This window comes from Lolium perenne, chromosome 2 (assembly GCF_019359855.2).
Source record: "Lolium perenne isolate Kyuss_39 chromosome 2, Kyuss_2.0, whole genome shotgun sequence".
Lineage (NCBI taxonomy): Eukaryota > Viridiplantae > Streptophyta > Magnoliopsida > Poales > Poaceae > Lolium > Lolium perenne.
The window spans coordinates 168,261,968-168,275,805 of NC_067245.2; the positions used below are offsets into that span (position 1 = coordinate 168,261,968).

General features: G+C 50.5%; 1 protein-coding gene across 1 annotated transcript; it reads right to left on the reverse strand.

The window, feature by feature from the left end:
• Window positions 1-3,158: 3,158 nt before the first annotated feature.
• LOC127330250 (glutaredoxin-C9-like) lies at window positions 3,159-4,033 on the reverse strand. The gene has a single exon (XM_051356521.2). It carries the CDS (start codon window positions 3,942-3,944, stop codon window positions 3,516-3,518), a length of 429 nt encoding a protein of 142 aa, XP_051212481.1. The 5' UTR covers window positions 3,945-4,033; the 3' UTR covers window positions 3,159-3,515.
• Between the last annotated feature and the right edge of the window lie 9,805 nt (window positions 4,034-13,838).

The following is a 13,838-nucleotide window of genomic DNA, read 5'->3' on the forward strand; positions in this document are numbered from 1 at the left end:
GATCTTCATAGATTAGATCTTGCTTCTTCCTAGATTGGATCTTGGTTTTTGTTCATGTTCACGGTAGATTTTTTTTGTTTTCCATGCAACGAACCCATCACTTCCCTTGGTGTCACAGCGTGGAAGTAGCCTAAGTAGTGTCTACGGAGTCTCCCGTGACCTCCTCCTCTTTTCCTCTAGACACAAACACCGACGGGGTTTGTTTACACTGTATTGCTCCTTGTTTGTGGGGTTGTCCAGGAGCCTAGGGGGGATGTCTCGCATGGTGCCGCGTCGTGGGAGATGCCAGTACTTAAACCCAAAGCCTTGGATGTTGCCTGTTTGACTGAGTGGCGACGGGCTAGAGGTCTAGGGATGGTGTTCGGGACCTCGGCGGAAGCCTAGCACGGCCTCGGTCCGTGACTCGACAACGACGTTCTTCCTCGCCGTTTCCCTCCTTGGAGGCGTCGAGGGAAGGCTGCTCCTTACACTTTTACGACTACTTAGGTACCTATCCTTATTTTGAGACCAATGGTGGCTTCAACTGCGGTGCATGTGAGGGCTTTTGGTGGTGGATTGTCTTGGTGCCGCTCGTAGGCAACAAAAGGCTCAACTCTGCTGCCAGTTGCAAGCGAACTTGGCAGTGTAGTTTTGGTCTTTGTTTCTCCTCTTTCTTTAGGTCTTGTGTTATTCTGTGTGCGTTCATTTGTAGCTGGTAACCCCGGCAAACAGATGTACCGTGCTTCTAGCCGATTGGTGGCTTCGTTAATTTAAAGTCGGGCTCATTTCGAGTCTTTCATCTAAAAAATCATGTACCGCTCATCCCAGCTGTTACATCAGACCATGTGAAACGTACTTCCCTTTCTTGGAAATTAATTGGCTTTAATTTGTGTAGATATATGCATGTATAGAGTTGAGTGAGTAAACTTGAAAGGTAGGAAATGTATCCGTAAATTCAGCGGCTGCCCAGATTCGACCGGTGGAGGTGATGCAAACATGAACGTGCAGCGCAAATGTACGTACGTAGGCGAAAAGGAGAGCGCATACGTACTTGAAAACGACGGCCCGTCGGTCCGTCTGTGTGTACTCCTACTACGTATCCACGGCAATGGCATTTGGCTGAGGCTGACGATGGTAGCGGTATGGCTATGGCGGCAGCGGGTGACGAGAGGCAGCGGCAGGACGGTGTGAGTCTGGACCGGAGTGGACTGACCAGCGCTGCATATCCAGATGCGCGATGGGCTTTGGTCTGCGTATGGATCGCAGGCCAGACAGGTTGCCCTTTGCGACGCCATGCACGCATCACCACGGACCGCCCCGGTCCGTTGCTGTATGCTATTGCTATACCGGGCGTTCCGTCCTGGGCTCTTTCGACGATGCAACGACGTGCCGGCCCTATTCGCGGAAACTCTCCTCACGCACGCCATCCTCGCATACCTACGTCTACATGCATGCACTGCTGCATCAAACGACAAGCTAGCTTTACTTTGCCTCCCTGCGCCGCTGCTTGCTATCAACCGTTGCCCACTTCAGTTTGACCGGTATACATTCCCATACTTCCGTCACTGCAAGGTTGTGGTCTTTCTAGTGTTTCCCCTACGTACCTAGAGCATCTCCAACATGTAAAATTGGCCACCTAGAAAACAGGTTTCTAAGGTACAGAAAAAAAAGGGTTTTAGGGCACCAAAACATTTTCTACCATTGTGATATGTTGTCCTTTTTTGGGTTTAGATCCCCCGGGCCTTCGTCTTCTTCGGTTTTAAGGCGGAGGCCATAGTCAACAGCCTCTTAACATAAGTGATCTTAGCCTGGGCCATTTGCTTCCCATGTGTCGGAAACCAAGGCGTGGCTCAAAGACGAATCCCCTCCGATAGGTTGTGGCGGCACCAAGACATGGCAGGGGATAGGGGTGGCATCTGGTTCGTGGTACGTGCTGCGTATGGGATACTGCAACCGCCACGCTGAGAGGGTCGGAATAGGTGTCAGTTGCATCGGAGGCGCCATCCATGGCGCTCCTGTGGCCGGCACCGGTCAAGACGGTAGGTAGCGGGGAAGTTGGGTTGGGCTCGTAGTGGCGATTTGTTGTGTGGCTGCCGTGGCGTCCCCCAACTATGCATCACGAGAGGACAAAGTATGGAGCTGCCCTCAAACAATATTACAAGACAAGATAGAGATAGGCTTTTGTTGGAGCACAAGTTTTTGCCGCATATGCCCTTTTTAGGAACATAATACAAATACTCGCAAATACCACATACACTAATCCATATGAATGCACGGGAGCACACCTCTGCCTCTCTGAGTAAATGGAAGAGTGTGGATCTAAGAAACTGATCCGATCAATCTTGAGATTGGCGAAATCACCGCATACACCTAGCTATTGATTGAATTGTGTTCTCGCCGCCCTAGATGACCTGAAAATAGTTCCTTGGCTCTAGGTATATTTTACATCATCTATATGACTATATTTATACACATTTGTAGAGTAGGTACGGAACGTACGAACGTCACGTGTAATACCATATCGGTACGAGTTTTAACTGCAGTAACTGCCGGCCGGACGGTGGATGTGTTTTATCGTCACAGGAACCGTGCTTTGGTGGTCTTTGCTAACATCAGCTCTCTCACCGGCCATGACCAACCACGCACGTCTTTTTGTTATTTGCGTGAAGTAGTGATTCACGGCTTTGAACGAAGCGAAAAAAAGCTAGCAGCTCAGCTGGGTAGAAACGTTGCAAGGCATGCTCTGCTGCATGCGTCTGCCGTCTGCGTGCATACGTACGTACCACCAGTGTACAGCCGCATGCATCACCTTCTGTGACTGTGTGGAGGCATCTTCCTACTTTCGGCACCGCATGCTTTTCCATTCAATTCAAATTTTAATTTTATTCTACTCACCAACAATACGATAAATGTTGAGTTTTGTTTTGTCTAGGAGTACCAGTATTATTAGTTACGAACGACAAATAATTTAGCAAGGTAGAGTACTGCTTTACGGATAAGACGAAAGTGACCAATTTGGGTGTCAAAGTCTCTACCTTGCCAAATCAAGATGAGAGAGTATCATCCTTAACCAGCAAAAAGAAAAGAGCTGAAAATCAAGGACATTTCCTTTCCTCCAAAGCATATGCATCTCAGCTTACGAAGAGTAAGCAACGCTCAAAATTATCAAGATTGTAAAATTTTGGGGAAGACAAATAAAGTGTCCCTTCTTGATAGATTAACCTCATGAATAACACCATCTCCTCCACCATGCAAGTGCTGCTACTAACAAAGAACTAGCTAAGAAACACACACAGGGGTGACACGGCTAATTTAACCTTTCCTCGTTAATTATATCTACATCTCACTAGCGAGTCAAGCTCAACAACACACACAGACCATGCATCCACTGATCGCACAACACAAGAAAAGAAGAAGAAAAAACCAACAACGAACAAACACAAGGAGACAGGCACACGCGCCGGCACGCCGCCGTCGATCTCGACCTTGAGGAGCTCCGGCCGGCCGGCAAGGCAAGAGGCAAGAGCAATGCAGGCTCAGAGCCAGAGCGCGCCGGCCTCCTTGAGGAGCGGGACGAGGGTGCCGTTGATGTGGCACGCCATCACCTTCTCCACCCCGCCCAGGAGCCTCCCGCCCACGAACACCACGGGAACCGCCGGTGCCTGCTGGTGGTGGCCGCCGCCGCCGGGGCCTGGGGACAGCAGCTGCGCAAGCGCAGCCTGGATCTCCCTCCCGGCGCCGCCCATCTGGTCCAGCTCGTACACGGTTGGGCCGACGCCCAGGCCGAGGAGGAGGCGCTTCACGACGTGGCACATGCAGCAGCCGCTGGCGCTGAACACCACCACCGCGTTGCCGCCCGCCATCCGCGCCACCCGCTCGTACACCGCCGCCTCCTGGTGCTCCTCCGCCTCCGCCATGCCGCCCACCACCAGGGCGCCCTCAACCTGCTGCTGCATCCTCAACATCTTGGCCGACCCCGACCTCTTCTTCCTCCCTAGCTAGTGATGAGAAACTGAGAGCGTAGTAGGGCAAGGTGATTGCTTCTTGGCGCAATGCAATGAACGGAAGTGGAACTAGCGAGATGAATGGAATGGGGGTGGGTGGATGTGCGTTTATATAGAGGAACTGCACACAGGATCGAAGTGTGTGTGTGTGTTTGTAGGGCGAGAGGATCGAAGTGTGATCAGTTGGCCGGAGGAGGGAGGGTGGTGAGGTGTGGGGGAGTCAAAGAGACACGGATCGCTTTTTGCAGAGATGGTCGCGCGCTCCGCAACGAACCCGGCACACTCTGACCGCCAGTACTCCACCTCCTTCCACTACGGTTACGAGAGATGACACACAGACGGAGTAAAGCGAGGAGGCTAAGCTAAAGTAGCTGTTGCGAGCTAGGCAGTAGCTTTTGCGCGTAGACGATCGAGGAGAAGGAAAAAAAGGAGAGGGATGGCCGAAAGATGGTTGCATGCCACACATCTTCAGCATAGCATTGGCATGCACCTGCTTCCAGGCCTGGCCTGGCCGTTTTATTCATGTTGTGGCACATCAACAGATCAACCCATGTTTATTCATAACACAAATCAACTGTCTTTCAGACAAATGAAATGCTTGGAAAATTGTGGTACGTATGCATAGCTGGCAAAAATCTCTTCCACCTTTGATTTTAGTGGGTATCGTCGTTTTCTATTTATTTGATATTTAGCTGTATGCAAATGATGTTGTTCTTGTGTATCAGCCGGTTGCGGCTGAGTAATGTATCTTGGTTTTTTCTATATATTTTTTGTTCATACTAGATCTAGGGTTGAAACTAGCCAATATTGAAAATCTAATAAAGTTTGAAAAACCATAAGAATATTTCACAAGAAAGTTCAACTACCAAAAAAAAGTTTCAAGTTTAACTAAAACTAGCTGAATGCTCGTGCGTTGCCACGACACGTCACGTTTTTTAATGGGTAAGAAAGATGAGTATCGAACAAAATTATTTAGAGAAGAAACCACACATAGTTGTTCCATACCCCTTCGCTCCAGAGTGTAACCTCCGAGGCGTTTAACCACGCATAGTTGTTCCATACCCATTCGCTCGAGAGTAACCTCCGAGGCTTTTAGGGTTATTTCGCCTCCTGTTCGGGCCATTGATGCGGGGTGGATCTCGGCCGTCGTCGGCGGAAGGGCTCTGTTCCCCTAGTTTTAGGGTTTTAGTTTGGTGCGGCGGCGTTCAAGTGTTGGTGGTGGCGTCTTCTCTAATAAAGTATCCCCGCCTTCAGCCCTAGTGTGGTGCGGCGGCGTTCAAGTGGTGGTGGCGGTGTCTTCTCTAATAAAGTCTTTCTAGCTTCAGCCCCATCTCGACAAGAAACTTCTGGGAGCGGTGTGGTTATCAAGGACTTCTTCTGGATGTGGGATCTTCGGATCGTCATGGAGCTTCTTCGTCTTCGGGAGGGACGTGGTTTTCTTGACATGTTCTGCGACTTCTTGTTCGCAACCAACAATGTCAGGTTTACTCTGGGAGAAGCGGCAACGGCAGTCGACACGGTCTAGATGTTGAAGACGAAGGACATGTAAGAAAAGATGGTCGCACTACAAAATCATTTGAAGTAATTATTATCAAGGTAATATTTCACTAAACATGTTTCGAAGTAGCAAAAATCGACATGGTAATTGAAGAAAATGCCGCACATATTTTTCTTAAAGCAATGTTACCTATACTGAGTTCAAAACTAACAGAATTTCTGAATAATTAACTGCAGTTATAGCAAACTCAGCTACTGCCTAATTAAGGCATACAATAGGTAAATTTGAGTTGTTAACATCTGTCAAATTCTGAACTCCTTAGTATTTCCATTTAACCTGCACATATCTCCATATGGTGCAAACCAAAGTGAAAGCAACAACCCTCGCTCGCATAGCAAAGTGTACTGTCTAAGCCATCTAATCAATATCAAATTGTACTCTCTGAAATTTTGTAAGCCATTGTTGGGTACGTATCTAAGAGCTGGTACGCCTGATACCCCATGCCGAACAGAAAGTGGATTACAGAGTCGCCGCCAACCTACTCGCCGACCCGACCGTTGCTGGACTGGAGGAGGTCAGCATCGGCTGCGCGCATAGCCATTCAAGGGAGTAGTGTCACTACTTGCCGCTGGCCTCCCCGCCATGCGCGGGTACTCGAGCTCAGGCGCTGCAACCTTGAGCCGCCCATCGATGACGACGCCGAAAAATCCGGCGAGCTGGCCACGTTCCGAACCGAATCCTCGCGGCCAGGGCCTCGTTCATAAGCAACCGATTGGGTTTTGATTTGGTAGAGTAGAGTTCGGTACTAAGTACTAACACGTTCGGGAGGAAGAGTGGGAAGGAAACCAAGACGTAACGAAAGAAGGACACCGGTTTTTTTTCCGTATGACCATCAAAAGCTACAGCACGGACGTCGTGGGTTTTTTTTATAGGTTTTTCTTGACGTACCAAGGGTTTTTTTACGTACGACCACCACCTATCCGCGTTTAATAGTTAAGATTATTATCTCAAAAAGTTATTGTACACCGTGTTCAATTTTAGAAAAGTTTGACCTCCAAAAATTTAGGTCAAAATAAGGATAAGAAAATAAGTAAATGACACTATTTTGAGCTTGAACATACAAATTTAGCGTTTGATCGTACTAGATATAGGATGAAATATAAGGACAAGAGCAACAGTTGAGCACGAGTGGTCGTTGCATTGTCGATGAGTACACCATGAGGGGTACCCTCCATTACGGCATATTTACTTATGCATTTCTAGAGGATTTCCTTCTGTTTTTGTATATTTTGTTTCATGTCCTTTAGGGCACGGTGTAGTGTGCATGTGTCGACGATGATGTAGTGCCTTAAGATAAACGATGCAATATGCAATGAAGCCGACCACTTCTCTTTTTAAATAAAGTTTGACATGGTGTTTGAGGTTTATTCGTTCATTATTTCTTTAGGACATGGTAGCATTTTGTTAGTGCTGAATGTTTGTTTTGAGATCTCCACACCAGTGACACGAATATGTGGCGGCGGCTCCAAACTCATGTCTCTGTTTTGCACCGACATGAGGGTGGGAGAGTCGTTGCGGGTCTCCGTTTGGTCCCTATTTTGCACGGACGAGAGGAAGGGAGAAGGGATGACGGAGATTGGGGAGTTGATGTGTAGTGCCCTTGGAGCTGCATCTACCAAGAAGTTCATGTTTTAAGATTGGATGGGGGGTGTTCAATAGGCTGATTTAGTACTACTCCCTCTGTCCGTACGAGTATGCTGGAGATTTATCTAAATTGAAATATATTTATGCACTAAAAAGTGTCTAAATACATCCAAATTTGCGACAATTTTTTATCTACTGAGGTAGTACTTCAAATTCAATTCGGCTCCCGGGTGCATATGCTCCCTATACCAAAAAATTATATTTCGAGTTGTCAAAAAATTTTGACAAAAAATTCTACATGTACATCTCCATAATATATGTGCATTCGTCAAGTTTCACGAAAAATCAATATTTTTTGTGGTCTATGTAAAAAAGAAAAAATTTATCGTGTAAAAAGCATTATTTTTAGGACTGAATTTTCTCTTTTTTACACACGTCACATGGAAAGTCCATTTTTTATGAAACAACTTTGTGAGCGCGTAGCACGTGAAGATATACGTGCGAATTTTTCGTTTCAATTTTTTTGAAATTCAAAATATGCGTTAGATGAAATTCAACATAGAGGGAGCATATGCTCCCATGTTCCAAAACACCACTCCTCAAGTTATGCTTATGACAATCTTTTTGGCATCTGCTTTCTTGAATTTGTAAAATATGAAGCTATATGAATATGAATGTTGCATGGCATGGACAGTCGACAGATGGTGATGCAAGCATGGTGGCATGTGACTTGGGTGCTGTTGTAGCATATGGCTTGATGCCTTTGTGGAGAAGAATTCAGATTATATTTTCGTATTACGCGTGTGCGGCATAAAACACAGAGAGATACCGAGACAGCTACGTACGGTGGACACTCGAGACTCGAGAGTGTGGAGTAGCAGGATTGTCGTGTGTATCACCGGCCGGACGCTGAGGCTTTCTTCTTGAATTCAGGGGAAGAAATGAAGGGCGATGCATAGGAGTACGATGGTAGTAGGAGCTCATTTTGAGGGAAGGAAACATGGAGACGGCGTGAGAGGACTGCGTGGATGGTCACGGCAGCCGACAGGCCGACAGCACGACGTCTCCCTCAGCCGCCGTTTGACTCTCCGGTCCCACCGCCAGCAAACGCCGTCACGCGCATCGTCACAACGATGCGTACGCTCCTTTCACGTGATCGATTCCCGCAAACGGCATGCTTGGCTATGCATGCATAACCGTCAGTCTGATGGTACATGCGTCGTCGTGACGAATCGGCTCTCTCTCACACCAAACGATAAGATCAGCGCAAAATGACTTCGCCAAGATCTAAGGCATCTCCAACGGGGACGTATTTCGGACATCTAAAATATCCGCGGGTATCTGTTTGCATCGCCTGGCGGATGCGTAAATGGCCGCGTGTCCGTTTGCGTCTGGGGCTGGCTCCAGCGGAGCGACGCATTTTCGGCGCAGGGCAGATTTCAAAAAAGAGGAACTAGCGTCAACTTTGCACGAAATTACAGCCGCAAATTGAGGTTTGCAATAAGCATCACACTTTGCACAAAGTACGATGCAAAATGGAGCAAATGGGGCACAACAAGGCCTGAACAGCAATAAAAAAAAGTCCAAAAGGAGGCCAAGGTAATGGGCGCATGGCGATGGCGCTCAGGCATCTCGCGCGCGGATTTCGGCGCACCTTTTCATGAACCATGCCCTGGTGTCGTCGTCGACGCCGCTTAAGTCGGCAAACATGATCCTTGTGTCTTCTGCACGGGTCTTGGCCTCAGCGTCCATCGTCCTCGCCTCGGCGTCACGCAATTTAGCTTCGGCGTTTGCCTTTTTGGCCTTGAGGTCCATCCTTTGGACCTCAATGACCTCCTTCGCGAGGTTGTGGTAGATGGCAGCTGCGGCCTCTTTTTTCAGACGCCTCTTCTCGTTCCTAGCAGCCAAGGCGGCAAGATTCCCGGCCATTATCTTCTCCATGCTCTGGGTGAACGCAATGGCATGCGTCTCCCGGGCTAGATCGGCCTTGGTAGCCTTATGGCCTCGGGGACGAGGTGGAAGGGCTGGACGGTCTTGATCATCGTCTTCACCATCGAGGTTGATCGTTGTCCCATTCCTCACAACTTCGTTGTAGGACGCAAAGCTTTTCATCCACTTGTTGGCGTCCTTGAGCACGTCCCAGCAATGGACCATATGGAAGCCCTTCTTATGCGTCGCCCTGAACTTCTCCAAGGTGCGGGATACCTGCAATCATAGCCACCAATGATGTACATAGAATGATGCAAATAGTGTAGAATGATGATGGTTGTATCGTGTTTACACTGAAATGATGCCAGCACCGCTTACGGGGTTGTTCTTAGCATGTTCGACCGCCTAGCAGAACTTGCTTGTCTCTTGTTTGATGTAGTTCCATCTTTTTCGGAGGAACTCTTTCGTCCGAGGGCTTGTGATATGGTAGGGCGGGTGCATCTTGGTCTCGATGCACTGCTGCAAGACCTTGGCCCAATAGACATTGCCCTTTTGTTGCGCGCCATTAATACAGTCATGGCTCGTTGCCAGCCACGTTTTGCACAAACACGTGTCCTCGTCGTCCACGAAGCTTTGTGTCCTGCGGCTCTCTCCCTTCTTCTTGGTAGCAATGTCCGTGGGGACAGGCTGTGTTGGCGCGTCGTCGAAGTTGTCGACGAACATGGGTGTTGGCTGCGTCTACTGGGTGGCGAACAACCGTGCGGTTTCGATGTCCTCCGCATCTTGCGTTGGTGCCCAGTCATCATGCGGGCATGTCCCGGCCCGATCATCGTCAACGAAGTCGCCGCCGAAGATCAAGGCCTGTATGTCTGTCTCATGGCGGTCCTTCCAATACGCCTACGAATGACCGGACGTCAGACGCATGATACACGATAGTCGCACACATTGAGAGAGCTCACGTACCAGGTCGTCCATCGTCGGGGCAGGCGGCGCCATTTCGTCGAACAGGATGCGGGGCTGTGGCATGCTCTCCTCCGGCACCTGGCGCGTCTTGTGTGTCACGCCCAGGTAGGAGTCACCGCTTCTAGGCGTCTGGTTGAGGTCGTGAACCGTCTCCCCGTTGAACTGCTCCGACGCCCCGATCAACTGCACCAGCGGCACGCCGGATGCGAACCGCGACGCCGGGTGGACCGGCAAGGGAGCGGGAGTTCCAGGACGCAGCTGGAAACTTACCGAGCTCACCGACAAGGCCGGAGGAGGAGCGCCGGCGATCCCCTCTCTCTTGACGAGCATGTAGCCCTCCGCTAAGGTCAGATGGAGGGCTACTTGCGTGACACCGGCTTTGATCTGCATCTGCCAGGCCTTGGCGGCCGCGCCAGTCTTGTTCTTCTGGTTCTTGCGCCGGCCGCGATGCTTCGCGGCCTCGATGATTTTCCCCTCCTTGGAGAGCACCTTCTTTGCCGCCTTCGGCTTTGCCTCCCGGCCGCCGCCGGTGGCGGCCCGCTTTGCTTCCGCCGGAGATGCACCCTCCATTGTGGCTATGGTCGTGGCTACGGGGGAGCGTGGGGCGGCGGGTGCGAGGGTTTGCTCCGCATCCATGGCGGTGGCTGCGGCGGTGAGGACGTATATCGCTTCTGGACTGCTCGCACCGGTCTAGTTTGATATTTCGCGCGGGGAATGGCCACTAGCGGGAATAATATCATCCTCCCTGCCACTGACGCGCAGGTCCTACTTCTTTTTTGGCGGACACTCGGTGCGATCGCGGAGCGTCCGCGGAGACGCAATCCTGACGCATATTTGGGCCAGGTTTGCGTCTCCGCGGACGGCCCGGTCATTTTGCGTCACCCCGCTGGAGCAGGACCCAGACGCGTTTTCGGTCACGGCGGATTCAAACGGCCGCTCATCGCCCGTTTGCGTCGCGTCGCTGGAGATGCCCTAACTAGGCTTGGATAAAACTTTTGATATATGCATGCCATATTATGGTCCCATTAATATGTCTTTCTCTCAAAAGTTGTTTTAATTTTTCTCTTTCTCTCTCACATTTCCACTTAGTTTTCACTTTATGTGAAGAGATAGCCTCCTGATGAAGAGGTTACCTCCTTATCCAAACTAATTTGGACCACACGAACCAAGATAAAGCTGCGATGCAACACCCATGGGCTATGCATTAGCCATGCCATGACGAACCGGCCGCCGAACATAGTACACAGTACATTTCGCAATAAAAGATAAAAACACGCCTAGCTGCAGGTATAAGGGCATCTCCAACCGGCTGACCCAAACGGATGCGCTGGGCCGTCCGTTTTGGGCCGTTTGGGTGGCCGAGCGGACGCGCGGACGGAGCCCCGCGTCCGCGCGTCCGTTTGGGTCGCGCCCTGCGCCCAACGCGGCACGTTTGGGTCGCGGCCCCGTACAGTACTTTTTATTGTAAATCCACTATAAAAACACAAAATAAATTGTAGAAAATTTATAAAATAGTTCAAATGCTCAAAATTTATTACACATTACATTGTCCACGTAATGAAGGATAAAGTATTATTCAAAAAAATAATGAAAAAACGATACAAATGATCTAGGCTTCCGGATTTCCTTCATCATCGTTGTTTGCAGCATTGTTGCCTACATGCTGCCAGACGTGCTCGATCAAATCTGCCTGCAGCTGGTTGTGTACAGCTAGATCTCGAATTTCATGGTGTGCATGAAGAACTTCCTGGAATGATGCCGGGCCACGTTGAGGAGTAACCAACTCTCCCTGGCCCTCCCAGTCACTATCATAGAGTGAATCATCCCGCTCTACCTCAACAATCATGTTATGCATGATTACACATGCGGTCATCACCTCCCACAGAGTTTGCACATCCCAGGCTCTGGCAGGGTGTCTGACGATAGCCCAACGAGCTTGGAGGATGCCAAACGCCCGCTCGACATCTTTCCGGGCTGCCTCCTGCTCTTTGGCAAACCTTGCCTCCTGCTCTGAGTTGGGTTTTCGGATTGTCTTCACAAGTGTAGCCCAAGGTGGATAGATACCATCAGCAAGGTAGTACCCCTTGGTGTAGTGGTGGCCATTGATCTCAAAATCCACATCAGGGGACTGACCGTACGCTAGCCTATCAAACACCGGAGAGCGCTGAAGCACATTGATGTCATTGTGCGAGCCAGCCATTCCGAAGAATGAGTGCCAAATCCATGTAACCTGTGAAGCAACAGCTTCAAGAATGACTGTGCACCCCTCAGAATGGCCACTGTATGCCCCCTGCCAACCAAAGGGGCAGTTCTTCCACTCCCAGTGCATGCAGTCTATGCTGCCAAGCATCCCAGGAAACCCCCTGGAAGCGTTGATTGACAACAGACGAGCTGTGTCCGCTGCATTAGGTTGCCGGAGGTACTCTTCTCCGAACGAACAGATCACAGCTCTGCAAAACATGTACATCGCTTCCAAGCCGGTAGACTCACTCATGCGCGTGTACTCATCTACGAAATCACCGGCAACACCATATGCAAGCATCCTAATCGCTGCCGTACATTTCTGGTACGAAGAGAGGCCTACCTTGCCAATTGCATCCACTTTCGCGTGGAAGTAGTCGTCGTAGAGCTTGACGCCATCCATTATCCGGCGAAACAACGGTCTAGACATCCGAAAACGATGGCGAAACAGGGCCGGCGTGTACAATGCCTTGGGTTGGAAGTAATCGGTGAAGAGCTGGTCGTGGCCGCGTTCTCTTTTGCGGTCCAAGGCGGCGGCGCGCCCCGGCAAGGACCCCCGGTGCACGGGGATTTGCGAGACAATATGATCGTGGATGATCAGCGCAGCATCTGTGAAAAATTCGTCGTCCGAGTCCTCGTCGGACGACGTGTCGATGAAGTTCTTGAAGAAGTAGTCGTCGTCGCTGTCCATGATCTACAGATGAAGAGGGACAAATTTTAGTATGCCCATTTCATCGAACACCTCGCACGCGGAGGCCATCCAATGCGTCCGTAGGGACCTGCAGGCCATGGTCGTCTCGGCCGACTTGCGGTCTGTGAACACGGTGCACGAGAGCTCACCTCCGGCGGCAACGGCGCAGCTGCGAACGGCGGGAGGTCTCGCGACAGTGGGAGGACAGCGGCGACGGCGACGGCGTCCTCTGACTCTGCTACGACGCGGCGAAAGCAGCGCGGGGCCGCGTCCTATGCTTCCGCCCCGCTTGCCGGCGTGTCGGCGACGGTGGCCGGCGTCGATGCCTCTCCCAAATCGCCGGTCCTTGGCTGGCGGCGGAGCGGCGGGAGATGTGTGCGAGGGGTTTGTGTTTTGGGAGACAGACAGGCGGGCCAGGGGCGGACAAGGGGAGGACGCGAGCGACCAGCATCCGGCGTCCGCGGGCACGCAAACTCGTCCCAGATTTGGGCCGGGTTTGGGTCGTCCCGGACGCCGCGGCCATCCGTTTTAGGGATAGGTCCGCGCGCTGGGCCGCGTTTTTGTCCGGCTCGACCCAAACGGACGCGCGGGCGCGGTTTGGGTCGCGCGGTTGGAGATGCCCTAAGTGGCTGGGTTTTCTCTTCCTACGAGACTAGCACCATCGATCACAAATGCAAAAGGCAAACACAGCAGGGGCGGGCCCAGAATTTTGAGTATGGGTACTCAAAATTATGAATTTTTTTGAATACGAATTAGTGATCACACGTATCTCATATTTGAGTACGAACAAGCGAAATACTAAATGATGCGTAACTCCTATTTTCTTGAGAAACCCTCATAGTGAAAGATATTTGTGCTTGAGAAACATATTATGAATTAACCAAAATAA

Excerpts from the sequence above, each read along its gene's own strand:
- LOC127330250 (XM_051356521.2), bottom strand. The coding sequence starts at position 3,944 with ATGTTGAGGATGCAGCAGCAGGTTGAGGGCGCCCTGGTGGTGGGCGGC.